This window comes from Pelmatolapia mariae, linkage group LG7 (genome assembly GCF_036321145.2).
Source record: "Pelmatolapia mariae isolate MD_Pm_ZW linkage group LG7, Pm_UMD_F_2, whole genome shotgun sequence".
NCBI lineage: Eukaryota > Metazoa > Chordata > Actinopteri > Cichliformes > Cichlidae > Pelmatolapia > Pelmatolapia mariae.
Window position 1 is genome coordinate 48,458,017 of NC_086233.1, and position 15,720 is coordinate 48,473,736.

At 40.1% G+C, this 15,720-nt stretch overlaps 2 protein-coding genes across 2 annotated transcripts; both read right to left on the bottom strand.

Moving 5' to 3' along the window:
* Nucleotides 1-465: 465 nt before the first annotated feature.
* On the bottom strand, nt 466-3,795 carry LOC134631253 (parapinopsin-like). Its single transcript, XM_063479411.1, has 4 exons — nt 3,444-3,795; nt 1,154-1,482; nt 759-1,004; nt 466-621 (listed from the first exon to the last, which is right to left on the bottom strand). Exons 1-4 carry the CDS (start codon nt 3,793-3,795, stop codon nt 466-468), a joined length of 1,083 nt encoding a protein of 360 aa, XP_063335481.1.
* Nucleotides 3,796-4,264: 469 nt separating this feature from the next.
* Nucleotides 4,265-13,388, bottom strand: nt5dc3 (5'-nucleotidase domain containing 3). The gene is made up of 14 exons (XM_063481034.1): nt 12,992-13,388; nt 11,691-11,875; nt 11,167-11,241; nt 11,017-11,072; nt 10,820-10,910; nt 10,601-10,738; nt 9,729-9,789; nt 9,465-9,567; nt 8,698-8,799; nt 8,473-8,554; nt 8,288-8,374; nt 5,830-5,970; nt 5,636-5,700; nt 4,265-5,528 (listed from the first exon to the last, which is right to left on the bottom strand). The coding sequence occupies exons 1-14, from the start codon at nt 13,281-13,283 to the stop codon at nt 5,267-5,269; spliced, it is 1,740 nt and encodes a 579-aa protein (XP_063337104.1). The 5' UTR covers nt 13,284-13,388; the 3' UTR covers nt 4,265-5,266.
* Nucleotides 13,389-15,720: the final 2,332 nt, after the last annotated feature.

A 15,720-nucleotide genomic window follows, 5' to 3' on the forward strand; every position in this document is an offset into this window, starting at 1 on the left:
CGCAGTCTTTCTCTGCAGTCTGGGTGTGTTTAACCATCCTAGTGTGTTTAAAAATGGAAAGAAATTGAAAACCACATCCATTTTTTATGTAGTGTATTTCTGTTTGTTATATAGCTCCTTTAATTCCTAAGTAAAAATCATTACTGGTTTTGTTAGTAAAATGCTACAGATCAAAAGAAGAGACTACAAAATAACCACGCAATATAATATTCTTGTCACGAAAATAAATTTAAAACAAAAAAATAACACAACATTTACATGGTATTGGGTTGCATTACAGCATTTTATTATGAAGTTTCCTGTTTTTTGTCCAACCTTCTGAATATCCCTGTCAGCCTCTGAGCTGATTCTGTTCTCTAACAACGCTGGATACCTCTGTGACAGACTTGAGTCTGTAGGTGTCCTGGTCTGTCTTCTTGATGAGGCACCAGTAAACGCTGACAACCATGACAGCTTTTTTTTTTGTCACAGAGGCAACACCTTGCTGTGTGTGTTGACGCTTCTGCCAAAGGAGGAAAGCCAGCTCCCCTTGTTCACAGAGTGCATGCGGATGCTGACACTGGTGGACCCATGAGGAATGTAACGGCCGCAAGACAGCACCTCCAGAGCACAATCACGGAACTGATAGGGAAAAAAAACAACCAAGTACAAGAACTGTCAGGAAATATATGAGCAATAATTCCACAAACAGTGTTTCTTCAATCTTTGTTCACAATCAAGATTTTTATCTCAGTTCTACAGCACCTGTGTGCTTTTACCTGTTTGTTGGAAAGGAAGTAGATGATGGGGTTGTAGACTGGACTCGTCTTGGCAAAGTACATTGGCATGGTGGCAACTAGAGGAGGAATGTGCAGCTCTGGATCTATAACTACCACCAATGACAATGCTGTGTAGGGCAGCCAGCAGGCAAAAAATGCTACTATCATGGCCAACACCATACTGATGGCATGATCATTCTCTTTCTGGCTGGAACGCCCACCTTGTAGCTCCACACTCCTGTTCAGCTAGAAGAGAGCAAAGTTGGGCCACATTAAAAGCTAATTACTTGTTTTACTATGCATGCGGTAGACTGCAAGCAAACATAGATAGATGCATGAATTTTAAATGTTGCTTAAATGGCGTAATGAATAAGCAAAAGCTATTACACACCCACCTTATTCATGGATGTCAGCAGTTTAAAGTAGCAGCAGATGATGATTGCAACTGGAATAATGAAGCAGAGGAGTGTGTAGAAAATGAGATAGCTGTAGTTGCTCCATGATCTCTCTTCCCAAGCCAGTGAGCAGGATGTCTGGACCCCCTCAGGTCCGTAGGAGCTCCAGCCAAATAATGGCGCCACAGCCCAAAACAAGCAGAAGATCCAGACAAACAGCAAGCCAAAGATGCTTCTCTGCATGCTCAGCTTTAAACCAGCTTTTGGCTTGCATACCACATTGTATCGCTCATAGGCAAGAAGAGTAAGAGTGCAGAGAGACACCAAACCTAGACAAGACAACAACAACAAAAAAAAACCCCAACATAACTGACATTTAGACAGTTCAAGGCATACTTGGATTTCTTTTCTTTTATAGAGTTATCAACTCCAATGATTTTTGAGTATGCTCGGGTGTCATGAAGAAGATATCTGATAAATCTGACACGTGACTAAACTCTATATACATTCATAAAACACATATACTATATAAACTACCACAGCCAAATTAAGGGAAGAAACAAAAGTAATTTCTTGAAAAAAAAGATGCTCCAAAAATGTAAGATTTTCTAATGTTTCTTGGTTCCCAGGATATTTAAAAGTAGAATGTGAAGCAGAGCCTTCAGCTTTCAGGCTCCTCCCTGAGCCTGGTTCTTCTGGAGGTTTTTTCCTGTTAAAATTGAGTTTTTCCTTTCCACTGTTGCCAAATGCTTGTTCATACGGATAATTTTCTTTCGATTCTAATCTTTTGATTATTGTAGGGTCTTTACCTTACAATATGAAGCTCCCTGGGCAACTGTTGTTGTGATTTGGCACTGTATTATTAAAACTTAATTTTCTAGAAATCGAAAGCATTAGTAATTTTAATTAGTATGTCTCACTGTGACAGAATGACAATGACAACTGTATTCATACACTACATTTTATTATGTGTAAACTCAATGTGCTTAACAGAAGAAACATACATATAAACCTCTGTGTGTAGGTCTGTTTGAACAAAAAAGGTTTTGAGTCTATTTTTGAATGTTGCCACAGATGTAACTGATCTCAGGTCAGCAGGCAGTTTGTTCCAAAGAGCAGGACAACAGTATCTAAAAGAAGCACCATCAGCATACTTGGATCTGACTCTAGGAACGTCAAGATCTACACCTGATCACCTGAGAGGTCTGACTCGGTCATAAACAGTGAGCAAGTCAGAGATGTACTGGGGATGTTCAAACCATTGAAAGGTTTGTGACCTATTAAAAAAATTTAAAAGGTAATTCCAAACTGTACTGGGAGCCAATGCAGTGCCTTCAATAGTGGGGTATCATTGTCCTTCATACCTTTAAGAATTCTGGTTGCTGCATTTTTAATGAGTTGAAGTAATTCTACAGATGATTTGGAGTGTCCTGAAAACACAACATTATAATATTCGAACGTCCTTGATATGACAGTATAAACCAATTTCTCAAAGTCAGTTTGAGATAAGGATTTTCCAACTTTTAATATATTTTTGAGTGATAGAAAGCAGTTCTGGTTAAATGAGTAATTATCAAAACTGAGATGACTGTCCAAAATAATGCCAAGCTTCCTGACGTGTTTCAGAGACAGGGATAATAAATATGAAACTATAAGTATTTCTTTCTTGTCCCTGTTCAGTTGTAAAACGTTTCAAGGCATACGGCAATCAATGCAGCTCATTAGTTTGAGAACAGAACTTAGATCATCAGAGTAAAATGATAGATACAACTGAGTGTCATTTGCATAAGAATGGTAGAGTATATTGTAATTTTATGGACCAAAGACAGTAACACAGACAGAAAGTCTGAACTCCAGAAACAAACACACACACACACACACACACACACACACACACACACACACACACACACACACATGTCTGGTTTGCTATCCTCGTGGGGACATCCCATTGACATAATGCTTTCCCTAGCCCCTTACCCTAACCCTAACCATTAAAAATGAATGCCTAACCCTAACCCTTACCCTAAACCTAACCATAACCTAATTGTAACCCTGACAGTAAAACCGCATTTTGAGTGTGAAAATTGCTTTCAACCCCGAGGGGACCTGGATTTTGGTCCCCACGGTGCAGAAAGTCCCCACCAGGATAGTAAAAGTCAGATTTTGGTCCCCACCAGGATAGTACGAACCCGTACACACACACACACACACACACACACACACACACACACACACACACACACACACACACACACACACAAACACAGCATATAACAACTAAACTTACCAAAGTAATTGACTGAAAATCCCTGGAACACGCAGGCTGTGTGTCCAATAAAATAGGAGCCTTGGTAGTTTGTGATGGTGACCACCAGGGAGCCACAAAGGCCTATCATGAGGTCAGACACGGCGAGGCTGAGGATCAAAACATTCATTGGCTGTAGGAGAGCCGAATTCCTCAGCATCACGGCTATGACCAGACTGTTGTTAAACACTGATAGCACTGTGTTGATGAACATGAGGAAAGAAAGGATGCTGTAGCCCACACGAGGGAAGATTGTTGGTGGTACGGTCACCACCTCAGTTTGGATGGAAGGGAATGGAGAGCTGGAGCTCAGAGGTGTGCTGTTGGTGTCCATGGTGCCCTAACTATCCAGCCTTAATGAAGCATCTATGAGGTCAGGGACTGAACCCCCAGATACTCTCTCCTCAGCTCAGGAGCCAATGTCATTGGTTTGATCATTTTTGATCCCTGTCAAAGAACTAGGCTTATTTTTTTCTTTCTAAGATCCCAGAGCCTGCACCTGCCTGACAGTTAAAGCCCCAGATGCAATACAGTAAATTAGTCAGTAACACGATTTGGGTGGGGGATTAATCCCAATAAACCCTCTGCTATAACTGTAATTAGAAACTTGAGTGGTTATTAACACCGGTGCAATTAGTCCTGAAAATTAAATTTCAACTATGAAACCTTTTGTTGTTTGTATAGGTAATAATACCAATAACATAAGCAAAGAATGAATGGATTACTCATTCAGTAAACACATATCTGCTAATTAAGTCGGCAGATCAGATCATGCCCTTTTAAATGATGACATAATCACTGGGTTAGGATCAGGCCATTTCCAGTTTAATAAATAATGAAATAAACCATAAGTAAACACTTCATAAACACATCATTTAAACTACAGACACAGACTATGAGGTCATGGTTGTGGCCACTGTAATTTTCCCTTTGATATTCCTTTTTTAATATTATATTTAAAAACTCCAGCATATATATATATATATAAAATATAGCCACGGTTGCAGCACAAAACATTTCACTCATCTCCTACAAAAGTGTCAAACCTAACAAACCCAAAACGCAGCTTCCTTCACACATCAAAAAGCAACATTCATGCTAAATATAGCGATGATGTTCTATTTTTTTTTCTCCTGAGAAAATTGAACATTTCTCATGTGCTAAAATGAGACATACAGGCTGTGCTGTGTGAGAATTCCTAAAACTATTAAACGTCTCAGAACATCAAAGTGCAGTTTGCTTGACAATGTGCAGCAAATAACGACATCAACGGAGATTGTGGCTGGCAAATGTTTTTCTGAAAAAGCTAATTGCAATAAGTTATATCAGGGTGTTGCCAAAAAAATACTGCAGTAACGTAAACAAAGGGATTAAGGCAACGCAGTCTGTAATGTAACTGTAAATATCCATTACACCCACAGATGCAAAGGACAAAAAAGGCATAGATGATTTGTGTGCAATTCACAGCTCGAAATAGGAGAAAAAAAAAAAACATGGTGCGTGACTGCCCCCTGTTGTTTATACTGCATAAAATCATCTATTTGTTTAATTAAACAATTCTGTCAAACACAAACTACTCATCTTAAGACTTGATGTTTTACAAGGACATAAATTACTAATTTAAAGCACAAATTTCATAAACAGTTTACATCAACTGTCACCATTGGAGCTCACTTCAAAATGTGGCGTGCCTCTCTAAAATACAGTAACTCAAAACTGAAGAAAATAAAATTAAATAAATGAATGAATGATGGAGATCATTCAGCCTCTGTGTTTTGCTTTTTACGGTGGTTTTCTGTTGCTAATCACACTCTGCTTTGGTCCTGTGGAGCTGGAGAGGAGACACCTAAGCCGGCAGAACCGTGCTCAGGCCAGTAGGGGGCTTCGTGCTGCAGAGGAGTACGGCGAGGGAAAAAGGTGTGCTGGAAGTCGTAGTTGAGCAGGCAGCTGATGGAGGCCATGTAGATGTCAGCGAAGCGCGAGAGTCGGCGTGAGAAGTAAGTGGGGTTGTGGTATGTTCGAAAGAGACTTCCAAACTGAGCATTGAAGATGTCCTTGGTCTGAGGCCTGTAATATATGAAAACACAACCATCGAGATATGGTTAGATCGATTCCACAATATCTCTAAAAATTATCCAAAATGGTTTTAGATAAATAAAACATTTTGTTATTACTTCATGGCTTCTCTTTCTTTGATCCACTCCTCGACCACAGCTCGAGACGTTGGATCCCTGTGCACCTGTTAGAGAGCAGTGCATAAATGTGAACCAAAAAAACTTTAAGAATGAAATGAAAGTTTATAAAGTACAATAACAATAATAATACAAATAAAAGACTAAGAGGAGGGATGATATACTAGGTTTCTGACCTGCATCTGTTCAATAAGTCCAGTCAGTGACTGTAACCAGGTCACCATGTGGACGTACTCTGGTGTATTCATGATCTTAATCTCCTTCCTCAGCTCAGGAATGATGGCACCCGTCCTCCAGCCATGTTTCAGTGTTAGATCCTGTTGAATAAAAGATCAGTAGATCCATCTTGATGATCATGATAGGCCAATAATTTAGAAATATACTCCTTCAGTCTTGGGCTTGAGCCGTGAATCTTTAGTACATGGTATGGAGGAAATAAATCATTAAACAATAATAAACACAGAACACACAGTGTTTCAGTACTTATGGTAGTAAGTCTAAGTAGAGACAGATAACCAGAACTAAACTATAACAATTTCATCTGCTAGTTAAGAGGAACATGACACAGACCTCTGAAAATGCCATCTGCAACACATCCAAAGCGGGAACGTGTTTTGGACTTGAGTAATTAAAATGAGGAAACTCAGAAATGTTTCTACTCTGTGCCCACTTGCAGCAATGAGCTCATTCCACAGCCAGACAGCCTGAGTGTAAGCTGTGACTAGTGTAAACTACAAAATGCCAGCTTCTATCTCTCTAAACAAGCAAGACGACGTAATTGACTCCTGGCTGCCTGCCACCTGCAAGGCATCATGCCAACGATATAAAATCTACCTCTCATCATCAGCTTTTACTGCTAATCAAGCTTATACATATATGTAACCTGCTTTGTCCAAGCTGTTGCCAGTTCCTGAGTTACAGGCATAAAAAGATAACAAGTGGTGATGTGCTGTGCTACTCATGAATGAATTTCCCGAAGGAACCTACCCGAGGGATTAATAAAGTTCTATCTATCTATCTATCTATCTATCATTACAGCAGGTGTGTCATACAAACTTAAGTGATCACTTTAAAAAAACATCAAATGTCAACGGGGGAAAAAAATCCTACTGGATATCTATACTGATACCTACTGTGTAATGTGTTAGGAATGAAAGGAAGCCGGATCATTTGATGAAAATCAAAATGATCAATCTACACTCAGTAGTTTGTATGGTGCCCACATGGTTACATGCATGCCTGACAACGTCAGGCCATACTTCTAATGAGACAACGGTTGGGGAATCTCCCAGATCTGAACAAGGGCATTACTGAACTCCTGGACAGTTAACGTTCAATCTGGCTGCGTTGGATGGACTAAAACATAATGTCCCAGAGGTGTTCTGCTGGATTCAGATCAGCCGAACATTGAGGTCAGTCAGTGGTATCAATTATGTAATCCTCCAGGAAATGCCTGCATACTCTCACACATGAGGCATTGTCATGTACCAGGAGGAACCCAGGACCCACTGCATCAGAGTAGGTTCTCACAATGGGTCCAGGGATTTCATCCTGATAGCTAATGGGGATCATGGTGCCGTCAGCTAGCCTGTAGAGGTCTGTCCCTGCCTCCATGGATATACCTCCCCAGACCTCACTGACCCACCACCAAACCAGTCATGCCGAACAATATTAGAGGCAGCATAACGTTCTCCACAATTATAAAGCCCAAACCAGACCCTTTTATGTCTGTCAGGTGCTCAGGGTGAATCTGCTCTCATCTGTGAAAAGCACAGGGTGCCATTCTGGTATTCTATGGCAAATGCCAATTGGGCCCTCAAGCCACTCTCATGAAGTCTGTTTCTACTTGTCTGGTCAGATTCACACCAATGGCCTGCTGGAGGTCATTTTGCAGCTCTGGCATTCTCATCCTGTTCCTCTGTATCTGCTCTTTTGTGCAAAAACAGATCTACAGCCCTGTCTGGCCCTCTTAGAGTAACTGCCTGTCTCCTGGAATCTCCTCCATGCTCCTGAGACTGTGCTGGGAGACACAGTAAACCTTATGGAAATTGCATGTATGACTGGAGGACTTGGAGGAGGAGGAGGAGTGGGACTACTGCAAAACTACTGAAAAACAGCCAGAAAATATGAGGAGGGAAAAAATCTCTGTGGCCTCCACCTGTAATACCATTCCTGTTTTGGGGGTAGATTCATTGTTGCTCCACTAGTGCACCTGTTGTTAATTTAATTAACATGAAAGCAACTAAAACCTATTAACAACCCCCTCTGCTACTTAACTGACCAGATCAATACCCAGAAGTTTAACTGGCCTGATGCTGTGCTCTTATTAAAAAGTCTTCCTTTAATTTATCAGCCAAACCCAATGCAGCGTCTAAGTAACTAGGCTTCAGTGCATTTAGTTGTATATTTCACACCCTGTTGTCTTCTTCCAGAACAGGTAAGATATAGATTGTTTTAAAGAATAATCCAGCCTGAGACCTTTGAGTTCTGGGAAAACACACTAAATGGAGCATTATCAAAGCGCTGCATGGTCAAAGCGGGGTTCCACTCTTTGTTTGTATTCATAGTATAATAATTTTTAACACAACAGGCCTTGGTGTAGTTTTAATGCTTTGTTATAAATATGCAACTTACTGCCAAGTCACTGTAGATGTGATCTCCAAAGTAGAGTACTTTGGATCCTCTCCAGCCGGTCAGCCTGAGGAATTCATAAAGGTTTCCCTGAATACCAAAGTCATACAAAAAGAAAAATTAATCATTTGTTTCATCATGCAGTGTATCCAGTGGGATTTATTAGAATTGTTAAATGGGCACAGTACCTGTTTATAGATCTGCCCTTTTTCCAGCCTGTGAATTCTGTCCCACAGCAGCACACCTTTGTCTGTTACTCGCCTGAAAGGTCTAAAACAAAACGGCAAATTGGATATTTAGTAAAACGATGCACATTTTTATACAATGATCAACACAATGTAGCCACACTGGCATGTGTTATTTAAGTGCCCCAAAACATAACATGAAGATAGTATGAGAAGCATATTACTTACTTCCTCCTGTCATTAAAGAAACTAGGTTTATCAGCTTGAACAATGACAACATCAAACAAGTCCCTCCAGTCTTTTCCTACGATGTAGTTCATTCCTCGATCCCTGCAGCAAACAAAGATTCCGCTTTTTACTTTGTCAGCAACGCCTTAGAGCTCATTATGAGGGTGCAATAACACTAAGCTTAGGGCATAGCTTTACACCTGGATTAGCATGTCAAAGCAGCACGAGGCTAGCGGAAACTCAGTTAAACTTGCAAATTGGTCCACCTGTTAATTCATAACAATGGAGGACAGTCAAATCCAAACCCAGCTGGGCACAACTTAGATTGCCTGTTAATTAAAATATCAATATCTCAATATCTCATTTTAACATTTACACATTTACTAACACAGTTATGAAGCCCATTCTTCCAATTACGACATTAATAAAAACATGAGATCTTGCACATTGTAGCACATATCAGGCCCATCCTGATAACTCAGTGTAACAAAATATTATATCAAAGACATAATTTCAGTGATTTTTCAACCTTTCGAGGTTGGATACGCACAAGCTTGTTATATTTCTGGAAAAAAAAGACACTTCAAAAAGCTTCACAGTGAATGATTTACAATGAATTACAAACACCAGCCTGCTGATGTGTGTTTGCCCATCCATAAAACTTGGGGCATTATAAAGCGGCACCAATTAAACATTAGTACACCAATACACGACGTTTTTAATTAATCACGTCAACAAACACTTGCACTCTGTTTGCTCTCACTTACACAAAGTCAAAAGGGCTATTGGTAATGAGGAACATCTTTTTTCCTTGCGCTGACAGCTTCTTCAGCACAGCGTGGCTTTGCTCACCATAGCAAATGTACTTCTCTGAAAAGAGAGAGGGGGAAAAGAAACCCTATGCTTTTAATTGTAAATCACAGCTTCATTAAGCCTAAATTATGTTTTTATTTCTTGGCAACTATTCAATTGTGGCCATATCGTTTCTTTCATTAGTTCAAACTAAGTAATATAAATCAAAGTAAAATTACCAATATCCGCCTCCACAGCTCGGTACATTATGCCCTTGACATGAACATCCCTAATAGCTTCCTGTGAAGAAAAGTAAACAGCCCTTAGCCACAAGTTATAACTTCAGCGACGCTAGGTTAACATTCAGGTCCAATAGCAACTTTGCTGTGAATATAAACAGTTGACTTAGAAGCACAAAGCAAGTGCATCTGTGAATACAAATGAATATGAAGAAAGAAGGCCCCAGAGTTTAGTTTCTTTGGTGACACACTGAGAAAGTGTTTGAATCAATGAGTGTGCGAGTAAACTTTCCCCTGAAATCCTGATCCCCTCAGGGAAAACTTAGGATGTTTAATATATACAAAGACTGTTTGATGCACAAAAGAAGTAAAAAATAATAAAATGGGCTTGAAAGTAATTAAAAAATGGAGGAGGGGGGTGTCCTTGAGAAAACATGAGAAGCATTAGCGGAACAGAGAGTCAGTGTGAGGACTTTTTAAAGACAGCGATCTGACAAATACCCTACAGTGTGACACAGAACTGAGAGGCCCACCATGACAGTTGGCCTCAAAGGGAGAACACAGATCTGATTTTTCGCCGGTCTCCCTGTGAAGTCGTGGAGCCACTAGAGAACAGACGCACATGGCTGCAAGCGAGCGTGCTCGACTAAAATTAGACATTGCTTTTCAGATCTAAAAATAAGATGGAACCGAATGGCTGGAGTACCACAGCGCTGCCTGGAAACATGTAAATACAGTTACAGTCATGAACATGTGGCTGGATTTATTCTAATCACACACACACTGGCCTTTTGGGAGATCCAATCAGGAAAAAGAGAGTGCTGTTAAATCATTGCATTAAAACAAGGTACAGCGATAACAAGACAGCTGACCTTTACATCTTTGTAGAGATGGACTGGCTCATAGTCGATGTTGTGCCTCATGAAGAAGTCGTTGACACACGACAGAAGGGTCATCTCAGGCAGGGAGAATATGTCCATGAACTGTTTCATCGTATGGCCATGTGAACTCTGCAGGGAAGTCATTATCATAATTATTATGTTTGTTTCAGTATCTGTGTGGAGACATGACAGTGTGGAAGTGCTGATCACCTTGCCATAGAAGTCACTCATGATCTCCAGAGGAACATGGCAGCCTTCATACATGGCAATTACTTCTTCGTCAGGAACTGGATGAAGACCTCTGAATCAAAAACATTAAACAATGTAAATTCCTAAAAAGCATGTCATTTGTATCGTCATATAAATGGTCACTACTCAGGCATGGAATTAACAAAGTGCACACATACCTGTATACAGTTCCCAACTGGATATAGTGAAAAGCATCTATCTTCATCAGTAATGCCTAAAAATGATTAAATATAATCATCATACCGATGGTCCTCACATTGATCTTAGATTGTCTAAACAGTTTAAAACAATGGAAGCTCCACTCTCACCTTTTGGACGTCATAGTGAAGTCCTCTTACAGCAAAATTTGGAATGTATTCGTACTTTCGCAGACCCTCTGGATACTTTAAAAAAACAAAGGTTTACATTTAGTGACAAGAAAAGCATTAGGTTTACTTAAAACCAATGAGCAACATAAATCACCCACAAAGGTAAATGTACTTTTGCAGATGGAGCTTAAACAGGGCTGTAGCTTCGTTTAAACCTTAGCCCACTGACAACCTTTAAGAATCTGTTACCTAAATTAACTTGTTTTGTTTTTAGCCAATGCACAACAACCACTGCCTCAAGACGCTTTGGATTGTTTGGTAAAGACCCTAAACTCAAACAATCAGATGACCCGTACGAGCAAGCATTTGGTGACAGTGGGAAGGAAAAACTCCCTTTTCAAAGGAAGAAGCCTGACAGAACCGGGGTCAGGGATGGGTGGCCATGTGTGGGCAACCGGTTGTGGTTGAGCAGAGGGGTGACTTAATCAGTAGTGTCAGGTTGTAGAATCATTCACAACACACACCCGGTGGTTAGTGACGAGGATGTCCCGTGCTATGTTGAAGATGAGAGTGTGGAGATGGCTGGAGTAGAATGCCAGAGTGTAGTCATAGTCGAACCCGTAGATCTCTATGTCTCGCAGGCTCATCTCATTGTTGGCAAAAATAGTGTCTGGGTCGACAGAGTTGGCAGTTATAACAGAGATCAGATCTGAGAAGAAAAATAAAAACACAAGAGCTTTCTTCAGCTTATTTGAATTCAGAAATATATACAATAATACAGATGAAGAATGTATCTGTATATATCCTACCTTTTTCTTAACAAGTGGGCCAATCTCAGCAAAACTTTGCACAGACACATGTACAGCAATTAACATCTGTGCTTTTAAAAAATATTTATTATAAATTATTGCATTATTGTATATATTTCATCTATAATTAATAAGTATTTTGCCTATATTGACTGTCACGTCTATTTTATTTATAGCATTATTAAAATAATTTATAGTAATCGGAAGATTGGTGGTTTGAGCCCTGGCTCCAGTCTGGTCAAGATACTAACCATCAAAGTGTGAATATAAGTTTTTGAGGATCTGAAATATGTAAGTGTGACAAATATGTAAAAACTAATACATTAGAAAAAGAGGGGGGGGGGGGTGCATTCATACAGCTCTTGATTCTATGCACCTAAAATATTTTATCTATCTCACATCCATGGCCAGTTTAGAGTCACCAACTCACCTGACATGAATGTCTTTGGAATGTGGAAGGAAGCTAAAACATGTGGAGGAAACCCACACATTGATAGGGAGACCATGCAAACTCCACTCAGAGGGAACAGGGCTCAAACCAGGAAGCTTCTTGCTGTGAGGCAACAGTGCTAATCACACCAACTCCCAAGGTTACTCTCATTCAGGAGTGGACAAAAGGTGTGTAAAAGAACACCTCAGTCAAACATCAGCACAGTGTTGATTTAACCCTTCAATGTCAACTTCCCAACAAATTCTGACCTTTAAAAAAGATCAATAATCAGTAATGCAATAAATAAAAACATGCAGGTTTTAAGGTTCCGAAATGTAGACATTGGGGATTTGTTAGCATCAGTGAGACACAAATAAATCAAGTTACAGAGACAGGTACAACCTAATTTCCACATTTAGAGTCTGCTGTCTGAGAAGCTATTAATATAGAGGAATGGCGAGATGTAGTACATTAGTCAGCAGGAAACACAAGCCATAACAGAGTTATAAAGAAACAGCAGCTTTGTATTTAGGGCAGGGCTGTAATTATTAATGAGGAGCCGCCTCACTGTGAACAGTGACCTTACCTCCAGTTTGTCTTTTGGTCTCATCGTAAACAGACCACAGCCTCTCTGTCGTGTTCTGACCATCTAAGGAGCTGCTACAAACAGATGCTGCGCACTTTCCGGCTCTGGGCTCGTGGGAGAGTAGCTGACCAACTCCCTGGGACACCGCTCTGAAATTCCGTTTCCATAACCGAGACCTTACCGGGTGGTAGTGGTGGTGTAACCCCTGTACGACATTACAGAAAATATTGGCCCTCTGCAGACAGTCCGTGTGTTTCAGAAGAGACGAGAGCGGCAAAGACCAGGGCGCCATAGCTTAGTTCAGAGCGTGGCGGACCGTGCGGAGGTTGCGGTGTACTCCCCAGCCGACTGCATGCCGTAACGGGCTCCCTCAGCAAAAACAGAAACTGTCGCTGTGTAGTTGCTCTTACGTCACTTCCCTGTTTGGTAAGGTCACGACCAGCCAGCCAATCAGGAGCTCGTGCGTTTGACGTTCAGTGCCTCCCATAGCCTGAATATATTTATAAATGCATATAAGATGCATATTTCTAATACTTTATGCTCGCTCCTTACTGCCCTTCCATCATTTGGGATCACAGGTAGCCAACACGTAGTAATTGTGTTATTAGAGAGTAGAGATCCAATAAAATATGAGAGCAATAAAAGACGGAATGCTGAATCAAATCAATCAATCAATCTATCTATCTATCTATCTATCTATCTATCTATCTATCTATCTATCTATCTATCTATCTATCTATCTATCTATCTATCTATCCTTTTGGGACGAGGATTATCAGAAAGAGTGGTGTGTCTTTTAGCTTCTGCTTGTTCCTCTGCCCACATAAACATGTAAACAGAATGAGCAAGCAGTAGAATAATATGCACATTCGTGGGAGAAGCTTGCACCAGTGTTTTTTCTATCATTTGTGTTTACTATAAGGTGTATATTTTAAGTCAGTAGCTAAATAGTGTCGCTTAGTGGATAAAGATCAGCGGTACACTCATTCGCTGTATGCTTGTACAGCATTGTCAAGATGGGTTGGTGTAATACTCACCGTCAACACTACTTAGCAGGTGTGTACGTGTGGATGCAGTACCCGGAGAGAACCCACGTAAACACGTGGAGAATAAGCAAACTCCACACAGAAAGGCCCCGGCCTGATGGTGGAAATGAACTCAGGCTTGCTGCGAGGCAACAGTGCTAACCACCATGCCGCCCCATATATCTAACCAACAACTGCAGTAGCTCTATATCAATTTGACCTTCGGAATAATCTACTGATCTTGAGGGAGAGGTCAGAGGTAAAATGTGACATGACACGATGATTTTTGATAAATTAATTCTCAAGCTGACCTTGAAGACCTTGGTGGATGTGAGCTACATTTTAATGGATTGTGAACATGACATCATCTACACCCCTACAAAGTTTTATCATAATTCATTCAAAACCTTTGGCACTATCGTGTTTACAGACTGAAAGTATGACGTGCACATATGCATGCAAACGCTACTAAAACTTTCACCTCCTATGCAGAGGTGGAGGGAAGGCTCAAGACTTTTGATCAGTGCAACACCAAAAGTCATTATTTCACCTCCAGATAGCTCACAATATAGCTATTAGGCTAATGTGCTTCTTACTTTTTTAGCAGATGACATCACATCTATCTAATATTAGCTAGATGGACTAGCTACATAGCAGAAATTGTGAAATCCCATGTGAACAGGCTTAGAGTCTTATATCATTAGATACTCTGGGACTTTGCAAATTTTTCCAAATTCAAGGTTTATATCTAAAGACAACAAACATTGTCTGGTTCAGTTTGCTCTATATTAATGTAAGTGGGAAGCTATTCCTTAATTGATAACTTATCATTCCTCTCTGGGATGCCCTTACCAAACCAATCACATAATTAGTCTGCCTCATTAGTTGATACCAAAAAAGGAAAAGAAAATGCAAAATCTGTCAGTCCAAACATTTAACGTTTTCGGATAGATATTAAGTATCTCACATACGTATGTGAGCTTTTCAAATGAAAAGACTACCTTTCATCAAAGTTATCAAAGGAAAGAATTCTGTGATCATCCACTTTATTTTGTGGTCTTTCAGGTCTTTTGGTTTTGCTGAACTCGCCAGTGTATTTCTTTTTAAGAAGGTATCAGTTCATTGATCTGGCCACTCCTGAAGGTTTTGCCATCTCTCTGATGGATGTATTTGGGTTTTAGTGTAATGATTGTTGTTGCTGTTGTTTTTTCACTTGCATCAATATCTCTTTGGAACTCATATTGAGATTTCCAGTGAAGAGTAACCAAATACAAGTTCAGCACTTGGAATGAACTGCAGATCTTTTATCTCCTTGATTTGTCATGGAGTAATGAGGGAACAGGCCTCACCTAGCCATGAAGCTCCTAAAAATGGGGCACTATGTATAAAAAGTGCTGTAATTTCCAAACAGTGTCTGCAAAGGGTTTGTTAAACACAGTGAATTAAAGATGAAAGTGTGCACTTCAAGCACATATTGATTGTCTGATTTAGAATCCACTGTGGTTTCTAAATCAGACAATCAATCATTGTGAACAGAGGCAAAATCACAAAAACTGTGTGACTGTCCAAATAGTGACAGGCCTGTCCGCCTGAAGTTTGTGATCAACAAGTAACCCAACAGTGATAAACTTAACTTTGACTAATAATGATATAGCGGCGCAGTGGTTACCACTGACACTTAAACGCAAGAAGGTCCAGAGTTTG

Coding starts and splice junctions, on each gene's coding strand:
- nt5dc3 (XM_063481034.1), bottom strand. CDS start 13,283: ATGGCGCCCTGGTCTTTGCCGCTCTCGTCTCTTCTGAAACACACGGAC. Junction 10,911..11,016: donor CAGTTGGGAACTGTATACAG/GTATGTGTGCAC, acceptor TTTTTGATTCAG/AGGTCTTCATCCAGTTCCTG. Junction 5,529..5,635: donor AAAGAAAGAGAAGCCATGAA/GTAATAACAAAA, acceptor CATATATTACAG/GCCTCAGACCAAGGACATCT.
- LOC134631253 (XM_063479411.1), bottom strand. CDS start 3,795: ATGGACACCAACAGCACACCTCTGAGCTCCAGCTCTCCATTCCCTTCC. Junction 1,005..1,153: donor TGCTGACATCCATGAATAAG/GTGGGTGTGTAA, acceptor GCTCTCTTCTAG/CTGAACAGGAGTGTGGAGCT. Junction 622..758: donor ACTTCCTTTCCAACAAACAG/GTAAAAGCACAC, acceptor TTTCCCTATCAG/TTCCGTGATTGTGCTCTGGA.